Below are 18,754 nucleotides of genomic sequence, written 5' to 3'. Positions count from 1 at the left end.
TGCGGTTGGCGGTAGAGGGTGGCCATGGATAGATAAGAAATGAGCATGTGACCAAGTAACTGTACAAGTCATTCAAAATTTCCGAACGTTCTAAGACATCTAGACATGGTCTCTAGCAAAAGTTAGGCACCGTCACAGTGGATTTATAGACATCGAGAATGATTCAAAGGAAAACTTTGCTCAACAACTCGGAGTCACACAGTCAAGGCTATCAAGGGTATGCGAGTAACATGTGAGTTAGTGAAGACGAGATAGAATACCGCGGAACGCCGACAAACGTGAGTAGCAAGGAACAAAATCACAATTTACTTTTATGGACTTTTATCTAACTCATCTTCAACGTATGGAGTGTTATAACTGTTCGTGTTTCCGTAACAAATTTACTCTGTCCGATCCATGTTTTTAGCCAAAAGTATTTATTTAGGAATCCACCTACTTCAAGTTGGTCGCATGATGTGAACGGAAATTGGTTTAGGAGTACATAATACTAGCCCTGCGTACCGTGCTGTGTGTTTCGGGCGTTACACGGCCCCCACCACACACACAGCACGGTACGCAGGGCTATACATAATACTAGCTCTGGACAATTGAAGCTTCAAACGTATTTTATTAGGGCTGTACATGCGTGGAGGTCATTGTAAGTCCTTCAAGTCTCAAAAGTTGTTTTTTGAAAACCCTTCAAAATCGGCCCGACATCGCAAAATGATAGTTCTTGCTGTTGTAAAACAAAAAGGTCTGTAAAATAGAAATTTACGACATGCTCTCTGACGTACGCGTAGTGAACCCCCTGTTTTCTATGTGTGCCGTAAAATGGTATGCTCTTTATAGTGGTTGCCTATTTCTTTGTACAAGTCTATGAAGATCGGCTTCACTCGATAGTGTAATTGCACCATGTGCTTGGTAAATGAATGCCAACTTATTCGGAGCCATGGTTCTCGGCAATACTTACTGTTAAACCCATTAATCAACCCCGATTGAAAAAGTACAGGCTTGCATCGTAGTCGGAATGGGCTCAGTGGACCAAGGAGGCTGCCTAGTGCACTCCAGTTAACGCATGTGGTTGGCGAGATGCAGACAGTTTCAAATTACGTGACCTTGGTTGTTAGGGATCGGCTGTCAAATACAAAAAACAACTGTCGAGGGGAAGTCTGCACTGAAGAGTATCGTAAACGAAACTTGAATCTGCTTTCTTCACAAATGCATGTATCAAAATAAAACTTTGAAAGACGGCTGTGCTCAGGGAGCAAACATGTTGTGAAAGGGTATAGGTATGCGTGAGCAGTTTTTTAGCTCACATTTGGTTTTACCAATGTGAGTTTATCGTATAGGCTGAAGTCGATGGCGTCTGTATGTATGTGTGTATGTATGTATGTATGTATGTATGTATGTACAGTATGTCCGTCAACATCAAAAACACGCAAACCGCTGCACGTTTCAGCTTGGTATTTGGTGTGTGGATGCATCCTGGGCTATAGATGGGATTTTGTTCAAATGAAGTCTGCATTGCCAAAATTATGCAAATGAGCTTACAAAATGTGAAAATGGTTAAGAATTAATAACTCAAGAACCGCTTTTTTGATTGCTTTGAAAATTTGTGTGCAAGTACCTTAGGTGAACTTATACAGTTTTATGAATATTGTGCAGATATCCTTAATTTTGTATTTTTGCTGAATTTTTTGCGATTTTTCTCATTTTCAGTAAAAATTCTTCTTCTCTGAAACCGCCAGCCCAATCACTCTCAAATTTGGGTTGTCTCTTTGCAAGGGTGTTACTCTTCTAATTTGTTGAAATTATGACAAAATTGGGAAAATTACTATTTTTGTGCAATTTGTCATTTTTGGTCAAAAAATCTTACACAGATTTTCCTTTTTAAAACCACTGGACAGACAGCTTTCATATCTGGTACACAGACGTACAGAGATGACAATAGTTAGATATGTGGAAATTGTCCTGAAATATAAAAAATTGTATTTTTAAGACAATATTGTCATTTTTGGTCAAGAAAACTTTATCTCAAAATTACTTGTTTGATAGCTTTGTAATTTGGTATAAAGTCCCTTGTTTGATAGCTTTGTAATTTGGTATAAAGTCCCGAAAGATGTTATTAGATAAATTTTCTGCTCAAAGTGTTGGGAAACCCCAAAATTTGTATATTTTAGGTACTTTTCTCAGTTTGTGACCTTAAATGACCTACACCAACCCAGGATATGTTGTGAGACAATTTTGAAGGCTGTGAACATAATTTTGTCATATTTGGTACCAATTTGTAGGAAAATTTGATCCAGAAAACAAAGCTGAGGTGATTTTTTTTCATTTTGGACCAATTTTTGCAACTTTTCTATGTAAGACATACAAGAACTGATGAGAAATTTGGATCCAGGATAATTCCAGATGTTGTAATCACCGCCCACAGTGGAAGGCATTTCACTATCTGTAACTAACTTAAGTGCTGTTTACATTAGAATGATAACACTCATCGCATTAATTAAAAATCTCCAAGGTTGTGTACTTCCTGTCATTTGGTCTTATGTGATACCAAGGGGTGGAACATTTGATATTCAGGAGGGGGTAGGGTCTAGAAGATCGATGATGCAGCATTACTTTTTTACCAGATCCCTTGTGCATTTTTGCCCACTCCCACCTTTTCTTTTTTATCAAGCCTTCTCTGTTTTTTGTTGTTGACATTTGCTTATGTATTTAGGATCTGCTTCTCCCATTGCTATAGAAGTTGATATGCATGTTCCTAAAGATGACCTCCAGTACCTAAGTTGGAGACCTTATTTGCTTTTGTCATTCTTGTTTTTCTGGTTTAAATATTTCTTGAATGGACCAATTCAAACCGAATGTGAGCACATAGTGTCCTTGACGGTATTTTTTTATCACAGACTCAGCTTATAATTAATAAAGAGCAGCAGCCAGCTATGCTCATTGCAAATTAAATACATTATTTAATGGAAAAAATTTGAAAGGCACACACTCTTATGTAAGGATTATAATTTCGATAAGGTTGTGGAAAAATTCCAAAATCAAAGACGTTTTGAAATGGCCAAAATCTATAGAAAAGACAAAAGTATTCTCACGTTCTGCTGCATTTCAGATTTATTTGTAGTCCAACAAGATGTAGTTCATGTTTGGATCTGTTTTTCCCTCTTTGGCTTCACTTTAACATGCATGTAACTCCTGCTATCTATTACAAATTACTGGTACAATTATTTGAAATTGAGGGCAAGTAATTTTTCCTCTCGGGCAAGTAAAAATGAAGACTTCTCCCACGGCTAATAAGTTTGAGAAAAAAAAATTCGAAGCCTGACTTGACAGATGATGAAGTAAAACAATGCTCCGTTTTGGTTTTATCTATACATGATTTATTCTCTTTAGAACTAAGTGATTGCGTACAGAAAGATCGCATACTGAATTTTTGTCTTGAAACTCAACAAGTGAGGAGTCTTCTAGCTTGTTATTATGAAAATTGTAAACAAGATAACAGTTTGCTATTTCCATTTTATCTTAGCGATCTCTCCCTTATTTTCAAGATATAAACTTATACCATAGTTTGTTCACAATCAGTATTTTACACGACGATGTCGTCTCAGTCAATCACCTGTTTCAATACAGTCATCTCCAACCTGAATAAACTTCTGATATTCATATAATAATAGGCAGGGCCTCGAATGTTTCCAACCTCAAGTGTTGACGTTTCGAGAAATTACAGGCAGACGAGGTGCGGCAGACTGAACTCAAAACTAGTAGACTGTGATATCAAACAAGACTAAGTGGCAATGCTATTAGCGCCTACTGATCAAATTGCCAGCGGTATTTAACGTCTTTCACATATTTTGCCTCCTCTGACCGGAAGTTGACCTTTTGGAAAAAAATCCGTTAAAGATGCATTTTAAATCAAAGGTTATTCCGGTGGCAGTGGGGTGGGGGGGGGAGAATTTTTTTATCCAACATGATGCAAGAAATGAGCGTATCAGCCATCAATTAAGTGGCGTGAGCCCCAGTAGTAAAAAGCTATATCATCGCTGCAGTAAAGCTACACGTCCTCTTCCGTTAAAATTGTTGAAAGTTATCTCAAATGTAGATCAGGATGATTACATAACATGACATTTTCAAACAAATCTTGTGTTTACAAACGTATTTCCTTTGGGATGTTTTAATTAAGTGTGACATAGTCTATCTGTGTGAACGATGGTCCATGAGTAGCCTATCAATGAATAAATTGCTGACAAAGTTTCCAGCGATTATCAGGGAAGCCTGGATTGATGGAAGAGACAACTGTTTGCCGAGAGTTCAAAGGGAAATGTATCAAAACTGCTGACTCAACCCGCCCATAGCTCATCACCTCACTTGTTTGCTTTTTCAGGGTTGACCTTGAATGGCAGTCACTTGGAAAAGATGAGATGTCTGGACGTGGTGAAATTAGTGTGGGAAAGGAATTCGTTCCTCTTGACAGATATATGAAAGGTAATTTGTCAAACAGAGCAACTGATCTCCTTTTTTGCTTGTGAATATTTGAATAGCCTGTTTTTGCATGTGGGCTGGTGTACTTGTGTAAAATATAGTTTTATCTAATGCAGCCTGATATTGAATGGCGGTGCCATTTCAGACTACTGATCAACTAGCCACATCCAGTGCTTGTGCAATGGAGGGGAGTCGTTTATACCTTTATACATGTATGAGCTCTCTTGACAAAAACTAAAACGACTATCTTTGGTCTGACAGTATGGCCTTGGCCAAGAATCTTTTATTTATTGCATTGTAAGAGCACCCCACCTAAATGCTGGATATGCATGTCTCTGTCATTATGCTTATTGTTGAGTAGTTCATCTTTTTTAACTCAAAAGTAAGTATTGAAGCAATGAGCGATATAGAAAAGAAAGCTGAGAAATGCAAGGATGAGTTTTGTTCTTCATTTTAATACACATGTAAAACACATGAAATAGGTGACTTAGTGAATTTCAGATTTTCATGTTATTTGAAAAAAAACAGTAACAGAATTTATGTGAAAATGCTATTCAAATATTTAGTACCACTTAAAATTAACTGCTAATTAGCTGCAAGTTCTGCAGTGTCAAACACTCTAGGACCAACAAAATAAAACAGAAAAGGACACTCATAAACAGTCAAAAAATCCACTAAAATCACCAGAATCATCAAGGACACCCACATCCATAGCAAGTCACTACCATGATCATAAATGTTTCTTTGACAGAAATGGCATCAAAGTTCTATGTAATTTTTGGCAAGTACATACCCCTTAACCATGGAATACTTGTTCGTACAATTTTTAATATTTGTGTTCCTTCCAGTGGTTGCTGATAGAGTCATCATCTGAAAATGACCAAAAAAGAACAAGGTGATAATTTATGTTGATTATTCTCATGGTTACTGCAGACATAAGGCATTAAGGGGTATAAAATTGGGAGGTCTACCTAGTGTAAATTGAAACTCTGCCAATGTGCTTTGTAAGTTTCTAAGATGGCAACAGGTTGAAGCAAGATGGCCTTATTCTACACAAATAAGTTATTGACGTTGGCTGATAAATATTTTCATTTCCATCAAAAAGTGAAAAAATAAGAAATCTTGACTTTATGTGATTGAAACCACAATAATTAGGCTCCTTTTTACTTGCATTCAAGTATTGTCAGTAGAATCCTCAGATGACAGACTTTCAGTGTTAAACTTTTGAAGTTATTATATCTAGAAATTTTGGGGTATTTTGGTAAAGGAAGCAAAATCTTAAAATATTGTAGAAGGAATATATGTAATCTGTCTGAGTAAGGAAAATAATTGCTTGACTTAACATACCAAGATAGTTCGATGACAAGTTTGATGTCTGCTTATCACAGAAAGTGTTGAAGGGGACTCAGTATCTGTTAATGTCAGAAACAAAGAACAAGGTAATATAAGATATGGAACTTAAAATCACGCAATAACAACAAAAGGACTTTTACTGTTATCTTCTAAAGTAAGTCAGTCTCATAGGAAAGCAGACAAATAGACATGTAATTTTCACTGAAACTTTCCACTGAATAATTACTTTATGTATAGTTCACCCAAATGAGGGCAATATTTTGTGAACATGAACATGGACTCTACCATTCACCACCACAGAAATTAAGTATGTGAAAGGTCAAAGGACAAAGTCAAAAAAGTGAAATTATAGAAAATTTAATAATTAAAGGTTTAATATAAAGTATGTTAACTGTTTTGATCCAAAATATCAGCTGTCACATTGATAACATGTTGTGTCCTACAGTTGGTCTCTTGTCATCTACATCTCAATTGTCACTATTTCTAGTCTGTACAAAAAGGCTTACCACGGTATTTCTTTTTGGATTTCAGATCGTTTGAGTTTGAGAATGTTCTAACCTTTCCAACAGAAGAAGTCTCCATGAGATTGAAAGAAGGCAAATTATTACTCTGCAAGTCATTTAAAAATCAGACTTTAATCTTGAGGATTCCTTTATTTATAGTGGTTGGCAGTGTATCCGCAAAAAAATTTCCCTTGAGTTGTTAATGTATGGGGCATTGGGACATGCTTACAGAGATCGAGATGAAGTGTGGAAAGAGGTCAATGCTACATAGATATGCCAGTTAGAATGATACTGGCAACAATGTCATTGAATCAAGACTTGAAAATGCATGCAGATTTAGCTCATAAAATCAGAAAAATACGCTGAGATGCAGGCAGTGCATACAGTATTAAAATTCAGTAGTAGAGTGGCAGAAATTTTTACTTTCCAAAGCATGTTTTTTAATTACCCATTACAACCCAATACATTCGGCTTTTTTCTCTCACAAAATCACATCTGAGAATCTTACCTTCATACCTTCTCCCGCTGTCAGGGTTTTAAAAAAATGATGACACACTGGTCGCCGCTTACCCCTCCTCTTGATATGCTTGAATAGGCTTCATGCACATAATGCATTTTGTTTATGCTCAAAGAATGATGTCAGTCATGTTTATGCTCAAAGAATGATGTCAGTCAATGCAGTTAAGACACACAAGATCTTCAAATACTTGCAAAGCATAATTATACACACCGAGTACAATACAAGCTACAGGTTTTGAATGTTCTTGCCAACCCATAGCTGAAATAGGTTTGTAAAAAGTTCAAAATATGTGTGAAATTCTACGTGATTTTATTGGTTTAAATTCAAATGCTGAACTTCCAAATTCTATCGCATTGATATTCTCTTACAGGAACATTCAAGATTTACACATTAGAATGTTGGACTTCCAAAATGTGTTGCACAGATACTCTCTTACAGGAACATTCAAGATCTATACATTAGAATGTTGGACTTCCAAAATGTGTTGCACAGATACTCTCTTACAGGAACATTCAAGATCTACACATTAGAATGTTGGACTTCCAAAATGCGTTGCACAGATACTCTCTTACAGGAACATTCAAGATCTATACATTAGAATGTTGGACTTCCAAAATGTGTTGCACAGATACTCTCTTACAGGAACATTCAAGATTTACACATTAGAATGTTGGACTTCCAAAATGTGTTGCACAGATACTCTCTTACAGGAACATTCAAGATCTACACATTAGAATGTTGGACTTCCAAAATTCGTTTCACAGATTCTCTCTTACAGGAACATTCAAGATTTACACATTAGAATGTTGGACTTCCAAAATGTGTTGCACAGATATTCTCTTACGGGAACATTCAAGATCTACACATTAAAACGTTGGACTTCCAAATTTCATTGCACAGATCTGATATTCTCTTACATGAACATTGAAGATTGACACTGTCACATTAGAATGTTGGACTTCCAAATTCATTGCACAGATATTCTCTTACAGGAACATTCAAGCTTGAACATTAGAAAGTTGAACTTCCAGTAATTGTGAATACAGCCAGAAACTTGCATGTACCTGTTGGAAAATTTGACTTCTAGTATTGGGACACAGTAAATGGTGATACTTATGGTGTTCCTGCCACTTAATGCTCATGTTGCACTTCCAGTATCACTTGCGGAAGGCACTGCATTGAACGCTACAATGCTGGAAGTCCAGTTACTTTGAAAAAACCGAGATCTTACCTGCAACTAGTTGCTAGAAGTCAAGCATTGCTACAGTGTACACACATTTGTTTGATGGACTTCCATAGTTTTAGATTTAGTGCACTTTAAGACATGTATTTTCATGAATAGTGGATAATAAACAATACCAATGCTCAAAATATATACATTGACTCTTCTGTGTCTTGCTCTGCATCATCCAGCATTCAGTACATTAGAAATACTGTGTATATGGTGTAGGCTGGCAGAAATTAGAAACTGCCAAAAGGTAAAAGACAGTGTTTTGTCGAAAAATGGCAAAAATTGACCCAAAAATACAAAAATTGAAGATTTCATCAAATTTCACTATATCACACTAGGAGAACCCCCAGGAACCTGTATACCAAATATCAAAGGCATCAGACAAGTAGTTTTTTGAAAACACATTTTTTGACCAAAAATGTCAAAAATTGCACCAAAAATACAAAATTGCAGATTTCATCATATATTCTATATAATATTATATAGGGCTCAGCCCTTGGTGTCGCGCCAGGGGTTAAGATTGGCAATGTTATTTGTATTGATTCATGATAAACTGTAATTGTACTTCATAAACGTTATATGACAACTATGCCCAGTTTCCCTCTGATGAAAGCAGTTCACGTACTTACACGACGTCAAACCCTGCAGCAGGGCAGGTATAGATTTTCTGTAGCGTGTAAAAATTTTGGACAAAAATTGGCAATTTTTACAATGATAACAGCCTATGGCGTTAAACTAGGACGTATTATGCAATAATTATCAAGCAATGGTAACCGCACTGCCCACCTTCCACTTGCAAGCTGAAAACTAGCGTTCCGTCTAAAAACTTGCATTTTTGAATCTAATTATTGACACAGGGGGCGCTCTTCTATAATTCAATCCCAGCATTCTTTGCGTATGCCCCCGTTCATATGCACGACAGTTTTCTCCGTTTATCTATATCAACGATACTTTGTATCAGCGACAAGGTGTATAATAACATTTACTGGCTAATAAAAGAGGTATATTTTATAAAAGGCATGTTATATCATAGTAATTTGTTTCGTATTTGTTTATTTACGAGTACTCAAAAAAAAACATGGCGGCGCCCATCATGAGAAAGAAGGGTACACTTCCGGTTACTCGCATAGTATATTATGAATAAGCGCATGCGTAGTCAGTAAGCTGCTGGCGCGACTATCATATTTAGTTTATCTGTAGGAACCTGTATACCAAATATCAAAGCTGTCAGACGAGCGGTTTTGATGAAATAATTTTTGACCAAAAATGACAAAAAAATTCCTTAAAAATACAGATTTGCATATTTCATCACAATTTGAACAAATCCAAATTGGGTTATCCCTAGGGACCTGTATACCAAATATCAAAGCTGTCAGACGAGCGGTTTGATGAAATAAATTTTTGACCAAAAATGACAAAAAAATTCCTTAAAAATACAGATTTGCATATTTCATCACAATTGAACAAATCCAATTTGGGTTATCCCTAGGGACCTGTATACCAAATATCAAAGCTGTCTGACCAGCGTTCATGAAGAAGAAGATTTTTTACCAAAAACGCCTTTTTGGCACTAATTTGTATATTTTCAACAATATCAAAAAATCAAAAAAAGCACAATTATTTCAGGTCAGCCCAAAGTACTTACATGCTAATTTTTCATGTATTCTGCTCAGTGGTTATTTAGATTTTCAATTTTGACTGGTTTTTACATTTTTACACTTAATTTGCATATTTTTGGCAATGACAACTTCATTTGAACAAAATCTCATCTACAGCCCATCATCCATGTACACACCAAATATCAAGATGAAATGTGCAGCGGTTTTGGAGTTTTTGATGTTGACGGACAGACATACAGACATACAGACATACAGACATTTCCCTAGCCTATAAGAATAGCTTCCATTGCCATATATACATATGGCTATGGGAGCTAAAAAGTGCTTGATTAACCAATTGCCAACATCTGATAGCTACTATCTATAAGTAAACATCTGATGGAGTTAGAAAAACATTTAGTCATACAAATTAAATTGAATGAAAAGTCCACACTACCTTGCATCTGTACAGTGATGGAATGTAAATGTGTTGACCTTCCATATCGACAAGTATATGTTCCCGAATGGTCAATCCTTGGTGGCCTTAATCTGAGTCGCATGTATCCATTTCTTGTGACATATGAACTCTTTGATTGGCTTCCTTTTTTCCATCGAAGGTATCTGGCGCTGTAATGTTCTGATCGGCAGTCCATGTAGAAAATTGTATCTGGGAGAGGATAAACAACTAATCTACCATCTGCAGTGACTTCTCTCGGCGAATCACCTTCCCAGGTAATCTCTCCTAATGACCTTTCTGAACAAAAGAGGAAAATGAATCATCTGTAAAAGTTTTAATACTTCATATGTATGGCAAAAGCAGTATATGGTGTATTTACCAGTATGGTGACAATAAATCACTGTCACCGTCAGTGAAATGAAATGAAATGAAAGACACCGTTGGTTGATATAGCAGTTTAACGTCGAAACAATTATTTCCAACATTTAATGTGAAACGGCCACTAGCTGTAAATTATGGTGTTTCACTTTTGTTCGTCGATTTAATGTTAGCTTGTCAACATAGCGTTTGTGGTTCTGTCATTGAAGTAAGGTCGTAACTGCAAATTTCAGCTTTTAACATTTGCACCATAAAAAGTCAATTTTTTAATACAGGAATCCATAATTTGAATGCAAAGCATGTTCTTATAATTATTTAATAATGGTTCTACAAAATGATTTAACTTTGTTTGAATTTCAGCCAATATAACAATCAAGATCATTTTCAGAAGAAAAACTGATTTTACCAAAACGTCAGTAATGGCTTTCTTGCACTGCGCAATGCAATGCGCAAAATGCACTGTTAATGTTTTCTTTTGAATTCTTGTCTGGCCCAGCATTCGCTTGTCAACTAATACAATAATAAAAATGCGGATTATACATGTACAAGATGACTTGTAAATGTGTGTCACATACTTTGGGACGTAAAATAAGAAATTAGTTGAGATCAAAAATCGGGGCCCACACCAATTTGGCTTGGGTTCCTAATAATCAGAGGTTAAAACCTTTAACAGGAATAATGGATTTTGTATTACTGCTTTACTGCTTTACTGCTGAACAAAGTGTAACAAATGAAGGCGAGAATTCAAACAGCAACAGTTTTATGATTCAGAAAAGTAGCGTATGATTCTTTATAGTGACACTCCTAAAATGCCGAGTAGTGGCATAGAATTCACTGGCAATGTGACTTTCTTAATCACACTGGTACATGTCAGCACTCGATTACCAATCGTTATTAACATTGATAAAAATTCTCATTGTCAATTGCAAATTAGACCAGATCAAATATTGATCAACAGGTAGAAGTCAAAGACAGTCATAATTTTCGTTCATCTCTACTTTATGCTTCAGGGTGACACATCTTTAAAGGCGCCCTTCTCAATCCCAGGTTCTCGCATTAGCAAATGTATCATTAGCTCAGTAACAGTTTGTCATTCTTTTGTTTTCCATTGAATATTTTATCAAGTACATAATATTTATATTAGATAAATCTGATAATTGAGTGGGGGCTTTAAGGATACTGATGCACGTATTGTTCTTAATCAAGGTCTAGTACGTAATACAAACAAACAAGCATAGAGACATTGACTTTTTCAAGTGGCTTTTTCATGTATCAGATAAGCTCCCATTCTTTTACACACACGTTTTCGTGCCGTCATTGTTTGAAACACCCACACCCCAATCCACCCTTTTATTCAGTCCAGGCACCAATGGATCTTCAAATCCACTACTGAGCTGGTACACAGAGCGATTCTAAATTTTGTAGGTTTGCACACACACATGTATACCCAAACACACACATACATGTATACACTTATACATACATAAATAGATAAAAGCATACAGAGAAACACACAGACAGACAGACAGACAGACCGACAGACAGATGTATATACACTAGTTCAACGGTATAATCTGCATCAGAATTGAGTTAAAGTATGAGGAGAACTTACAGTTGTGTAAACTCCATCGGAAAGAAAGGTTTTCAATTTTAAGTTGGTTCGGATTTAGAGAAGTGGTATATTTAGGCTTACTTCCTTGTAGTAAATAACAAAATCGACTACTTCCGAGTAAAATATTACCTGATAAGAAGAATTTTAATGCAAGAATGCTTAAAATTTCACAATATACCTCAACACCTTTAAATTTCTGAGAATCATGGTCTGTCCACTCAAAATGGTGACCTATGTAGCATCATTGCGCTATGCAGTATATTGATTGTACCATTCAGCAGCACATCAAATATTAGTACTTCACATTTTTCACAATAGCCAGGACCAATTGAAGAGGAAGTGTGCTTTCGGTATACAGAAATGCTAAATGGAATATCACGTTTCCTTCTGTCTCTCTGTCAATCAGTTTTACTTCAATTGACCTATACGACTGATTCTGTATAAAATAACTGATTAAAAAATTAACACCATGAATTTCTCTTCCGATTACTGTTTGGTATCTTTCTGGATGATAGGTCAATGTTGGGATACAAAAAATGGCTTGAATGTGATAAAGTACTGAATACTTTAAATGTATAAATTCCTATCATTATTGAATCATTAATTGCTAAATATTTGTCGACACAAAAAGCTGAACATGACACAAAGGTTTTTTTTATAAAGAATCTATTTACTCACGGCATGAAGCTGCTGCAGGAGTCCATGCCGTGTTGTAACACACTCTATCCAATGAAGTTGTAGCAGATGTTGCAGTCAGAAAGAATTTGCCAATATCAGAACAACGTTGTTTGATTACACTTCCTGGTGGAAATATTCTGGATGAGCAGCCACTTATGTGTTTGGAATTGGAATAAATTACGATGTTTTCTGTGGCTTCAGGACATCCACAGCTACGCCTGTCAACTTAAGAAAACAAGCACCTCATTAATTCATGGATGGCACAATCCCTGCTGCTAAGTTGTCTTAATTGTTGTTGCATAGTTAACATTACACCAGAGCTGGCCGTGTAGACACACTAAACTTTAAATTTAATTGTCAAAAATGAAAAATCTGGCCCTGAACATTTTCATATGCAAATTTCATCAACATTTGTGAAAATATTACTAAGGTGATGCCTTGAAACTTAAAAATCATATTCAATTGCTATTAGATGAGCAGATTCAGAGTAAACATTTTTGAAGAAAATCGAGCAAACAACGAGGGAAACAAATCACACTGATTTAAACGTGAAAATGTTATGCAAATGTTTACAACTCTTAAAGGCCTGTGCTGGCGTCAGATTGACTAGCAAGGAAATCTACTTATTAGATTACAATTTCAATGGAAAACAAAAGGCTATATCACTCCATAATCCTCTTTATAGACTAAAGCAAACTTGATCCCGGGGATCAAGTCCCTGGCCTTTAATTAATGCATCTTTAAAAAGTGTATAAAAGCTGAAAGCTATAAGATTTCTGCCGAAATCCTAAGACGCTACAAATAAGATGCAAGAAATGTCAGACATGTTGATTCAGAAAACAAACTTTCCCCAAAACACGAAAATCAGCCAAAAAACTTGCGAATACAAATTTTCTCATCATTTGAACAAATCCAAGTTTGGCAATCCTGATGGGCATATAGACCAAAAAATGTAGAAAATTGAAAAGGAAATAAAAAAGAAAATGATACATTGTAGGAATAGCAACAGAATTTTCTCTTTCTTGTTGAGCTTGTGTGACATTACACCCCAAACCGGATAAGAATGGACACTTCGAGTCAGAGTTGAGACTTTTGTTGCCTTTGCATTGTGTGAAGTTCTTTGGCAAAAAATCATGGTCCGAAGGAAAAGAGATGTATAGTCAAGAAGCTGTACTACAGAAAGTAATGCACAGGGATGGAACGTCAGGAAATCTTTACCCAACACACACAGACACTAATCATTTCCTACTAGCGAAGGCTTTATTGCTCTATCTCAACAATTACAATGGATGGCTACTGTGAAACAACACTATCATGTGTCTGTTGTTTGCAATAACCAATAACCAATCCTGTAATAAATTTTGAGACAACTTTACAAACCATACACAAGTGTGACAACATTTAGATCAAGTTCAGTGTCCTTTCTTATCCGGTTTTGATAGTAATTCCTTTGCATAATGTGAAATAGGTATTGGACCCTTTAAACAAGTAAAGTACTGATCAACACATAACGAATACAAGATGTTACATTTGAATTAAAGTATTGCAGTATGGTGACTAAAACCATGTTTTTGACATTTTCACGAGGACGTGCGTCTATCATATTTTGACACTGTCGTTAAGATCCACACAAAACTGCAATACCTTAAAAGGTAGCAGATATAATCACCTATAAAGTAAAATATATCAACATACCACAAGTAGGGAATACAGATGTCCAATTCCCATCTTGACAAACACTTGTCTCAGAATGTCCGTGTAACCTATGGCTACTAAAACAAGTAAACCGTAGTGTGGTTCCTTCTGGAAAATTCACTACAGCATTGTTTTCAGAATAAGGCTGATCATTTACAGAAATATCCCCATTTTCAAGCACGGGGGGTTTCACACATGCTTTTTCATCATCATCTGAAATGCTTCCTCCTGTGAAAAGTAGAGAAAATGATTAGATTACAATCCCAACTTTGACCAATAAAAACATAGACATTCCTAAAGTGAAATTTTTCTGTCAAAATTATCAAACAAATCCAAAAAACATAAATATGCCAACTGGTCACATTAGGTAAAGTGATTGTTGATTATGAACTCCACAAATCATGTAAACAGACAGACGGAGAGACATACAGGCTGACAAATATACGGTACATGGTTAAACTACAAATACTACTGTAATAACAACTTATCACTACTCCGAGGCAAAAATGCCTGAAATGCCAAGCAGATGTGCCAGTGCAAAAAGCCAATGTTGACTACAGGAAACCTGAAAATAGACACACTGATTCTTGTGCAGAACGTAGTCATAGAAGTGCAACTGGTTAACCCAGATATGCAAACACACTGAAGTGACATTGAAATGTAAGGAAGGGCTTGCACTGGCGAATTGAATTACCACTGCTGAAATGCAGACAAGGGTAAAAGGCTTATCAAGCTACAAAACACAAGCAAATATGCAAAGCTGCAGTAAAAGTTTAATGCCTGCTGAAAGCACAATTGGAAGCTAATGGGAGGCAACAATTTCAGCCATGCGTTTCGTGACAGACAAACGTGTCGTGAGAGGAACTTTGATATATTCTGTATAAGCCTCTGAACGCCAATCCCCATGAAGCTTAATAAGTTCTACAGGTACGCCCGCTGCGTATGCTAAGGACGCACCGCCCCTGCGTAAACTATGTAATGAGTAAAGTTTGGTGCTTTTGCCAAGAGCTGCAATCCACTTGCCAAAAGTGGAAGATAAACTGTGATGCGTAAGCGTTACAAGTTTGTTTTTGGTAGTATAAGAAAATGCAGGAGAGTTCCCCGAAGCCGGTGAAAGTGCAAGCATGTGCTTAAAGGCAGCAACAGGACAAAGATAAGAAAAAGGTACAGCTGAAATAGTAGTGAGAAAAGTGCGCTCATGGCACTGCAAAGATTTAGACCAGCGAGCTGCAATGACGAGAAAGTCATCTTGCACACTGATGTCTCTCCGAGACAAATGACGAGATGGGTCAAATGCTAATTTGGAAGGGGGAACCAAATTAGACTTTCTGAAGAAAGTATAAAATCCAATAATGATTGCACACCAGGCCGCTACCTGAAAAGGATCACTATTATCAACTAAGGAGTGCATTGCCTGTAACATAGTTATGGTAACAGGTAATTTTTGTACAGGTGTATGCACTGATGTTTTCTTTAAACCTGCTAACGTAAGACGGAGTTCCAGTGATGAAAAATTGTCCACTGAGAACCCAGAAAGTACATGTAAAGTTTTCACACCAGAAAGGTAGTTTGCAATTGATCCTGTACTTTGAAAAGAACGTGCCAAAAATTGAACAAAAAGAGATAAGTTTACTGCTGATGCAGGAAAAGGTGCAAGACCAAAATAAATACAAAAGGATAAATAGGCACGGAACTGTGAAATTAAGTTGCGTTGTGTACCAGGACGAAAAGCGGCTGAACGAGTCCTCTGCAATTCCTGTCTGAGAACGTCCAACTCAACAAGAGTATCTGTAAATGCAATTAAAACATATTGTTGAAAGAAAAATGCCTATCCTGCACCAATACTTGCTGCAAATGCAGGTGGCTAGTAAGTGCATGAAATTGAGACGAGTAACTGGGATTTAAGTGCCAACGAGAAAGGCAGTCTGCTAAACGGTTCTTATCACCTGGTAAATGTTTGGCTTTAAGCTCAAACCATGAGAAGCTGCTGTGAACCACAATTCTCTAGCAGCTGCAAGCAAGAAGGAGTCTCTGGCTCTACCAGAATTAAGAACTTGAACAGTATCCATGTTATCACAAAAAACCAATACTCGTTGCTTGCCCCACCTGTCACCCCAGAGGTGGGCAGCAACTACAATAGTAAGCATTTCTAGACAATGTATAGGTAAGTTTTGTCGAACAATAAAGTCTGGAAATACACAATGAAAGAATTCTGAACCACAAATACCACCACAACCTGTTAAACACGCATCTGTTGAAAAAATGTCGTCAGGGTGGGACCAGTCTACTTCTGGAATGAAAGAAATGCCATTATATTGCGCCATGAATGTTAACCACCATTCGACATCTTTACGGAACTCTGCATTTAAAGAGATATGATGATGTGGTGAAGAAATGGAGCGCAAAAGTTCTAACATGCGACTGATAAACAAACGCCCTGGTCTACAAACGCCCTGGTCTTACACAGCTAGCTACGAATGATAATTTGCCAATGAGTACTTGCAAATCGCGTTTCTTGGCTTTCTTACGAACAACCCATTGTGCTAACAGTGTATTGACTTCTTGAAGTCTGTCTTCAGTTACTTGTAAAGTCATAGTGTCTGTGTCTACCAAAACGCCTATAAAAGTTAAACGTGTCGTTGGCTGAACTGCTTTGTCAACTGCTTCCTCCAAACCTAACTCTGTAAGGAGAGAACGTAATGTGTTAAAGGCTAAAAATGACCTTTGCTGAACTTCTGCCGCCGCAAAGTCGTCTAGGAAATTAACAGCTCTGAAACCAAGTTGTCTAAACATGTACACAACTGCATTAGTGGTACTTTGACAAGCCAGAGCCGCAGATCTAAGACCAAAAGGTAATCTAGTGTCAACAAAAACAGAATCGCGCCATGTGTAACCAAGCAAATGATAATCGTGAGGGTCCACTGGAAGCTGGCGATAGGCTCGTCTCAAATCAAGTTTGAATAAATGGCACCCTTGACCAAGAGAACGAATAATATCAGTCAGCGAGTCTAAATTAGGATATGTAGATGAAAAGGTAGGCCTAAAAATGTATCAGAAGGGATGCCTGCATTAACTGATGTAGACTCAGGAAAACTAAGATCCATAATAACGCGACGCTCTAATGACCCCTTTTTGGGGACTGTTGACAAGGGGGAGGTAGCCAAAGGAACATGTAGTGGGTTTTGTGCAAAAGGACCGGCTGTGGCCCCAAGAAGCACTTCTTTACAAATAAACTTATCCACTTCTTGAGCAAAATGAAGAGCCGAAGGGTGATTACGTGCAATTGAAAGGGGAAGAGAATCACATGAATAATTAATTGGCCAACCAAACTGTAAAAATTCCACTACTAGTGGATCATGATACCACTGCAAACGCTGCTTCCAGGCTGGAATATTGAGCGCAGTGTGTATAGGAATACGCAAACCAGAAAAATTAGGTTGACCGGAGTCAAAAACTGCTAAATGCATGTCGGCCAAACGTTGTGGTGACAAGGATGAAACGGGAGGCCAAATGCGATGTGCTGGGGCAACCCATATAGGTATTACAGGTAAAACCACAGAAAGAGAAGAACTAGAAAAATCTACAATTGGATAACAAAACTAGACATGACTGTAAAGGCCTGAGATAAAGCACAATGATTGAAAGTGTACAAATTTGAATCAAAGAAAGAAATTGACATATTAAAAGCCTCATCGCCAAAAGCACTGCTTGTAAAATCAATATCTTTAACTACAAAGTCATGCAGAGGCTGAGTAAAGTAACTAGTGGAAACAACCTGTGATGAAAATAAAGCCACCTCAGGCGAGCTTGCGGAGGTGGGTGTTAAATGAACAATGTCATTACTAGTAAATGAACTATCAGGGGTTTCTACAGTTGAAAATGATCCCTGTTAGTAACTAGAATTGTAGGTCACTCTTTGTCTTTATCTGTGTGCCCTTTATCCTGATAAGGACAGTCACTAGCTGGATGAGAAGCTTGTTTGTGTTTTAAACGATAACAAGAGGCACACATGTGTTTCTCTAATCTACCGTTAACATAGTGATCTCCTTTAATCTTACATTTACCAGATTGAAAACCTGCACAATATCTCTGACACTAACTATAGTTGGAGGATTTCTTATAAAACGAACATGCAATTGTTCGAAACTATCGCCCCAACGTAAAAGACCCTGCTCCAGATACTGTAAAATTATGGAATGATACTTTCGAACTCTTTCCCATGGATATAATTGAGCATCTGTGATAATATCCTGCAAGTGTCTTAA

The 18,754-nt window shown here is 36.9% G+C and overlaps 1 protein-coding gene and 1 long non-coding RNA gene across 8 annotated transcripts in view; one reads left to right on the top strand and one right to left on the bottom strand.

The window, feature by feature from the left end:
* Positions 1–18,754, bottom strand: part of LOC139152625 (P-selectin-like) — a 117,971-nt gene that overhangs the window by 32,826 nt on the left and 66,391 nt on the right. For all 6 annotated transcript variants that reach the window (XM_070725867.1, XM_070725868.1, XM_070725870.1 and 3 more), the window contains 3 exons: positions 14,490–14,717; positions 12,795–13,019; positions 10,127–10,423 (listed from right to left, as the gene is read on the bottom strand). In XM_070725867.1, the coding sequence (XP_070581968.1) occupies positions 10,127–10,423; positions 12,795–13,019; positions 14,490–14,717 (750 nt within the window). The remainder of the gene's footprint in view (positions 1–10,126; positions 10,424–12,794; positions 13,020–14,489; positions 14,718–18,754) is intronic.
* LOC139152624 (uncharacterized) lies at positions 7–8,352 on the top strand. 2 transcript variants are annotated; one of them, XR_011556674.1, is made up of 3 exons: positions 7–278; positions 4,367–4,467; positions 7,833–8,352. It is a non-coding gene; the product is annotated as an uncharacterized lncRNA (long non-coding RNA). The 2 variants fall into 2 exon arrangements; XR_011556673.1 differs by lacking the exon at positions 7,833–8,352 and adding an exon at positions 5,313–6,321.

The sequence above is a fragment of the Ptychodera flava genome, chromosome 16 (assembly GCF_041260155.1).
Source record: "Ptychodera flava strain L36383 chromosome 16, AS_Pfla_20210202, whole genome shotgun sequence".
Lineage (NCBI taxonomy): Eukaryota > Metazoa > Hemichordata > Enteropneusta > Ptychoderidae > Ptychodera > Ptychodera flava.
This window is presented reverse-complemented; position numbering and strand designations above follow the sequence as displayed.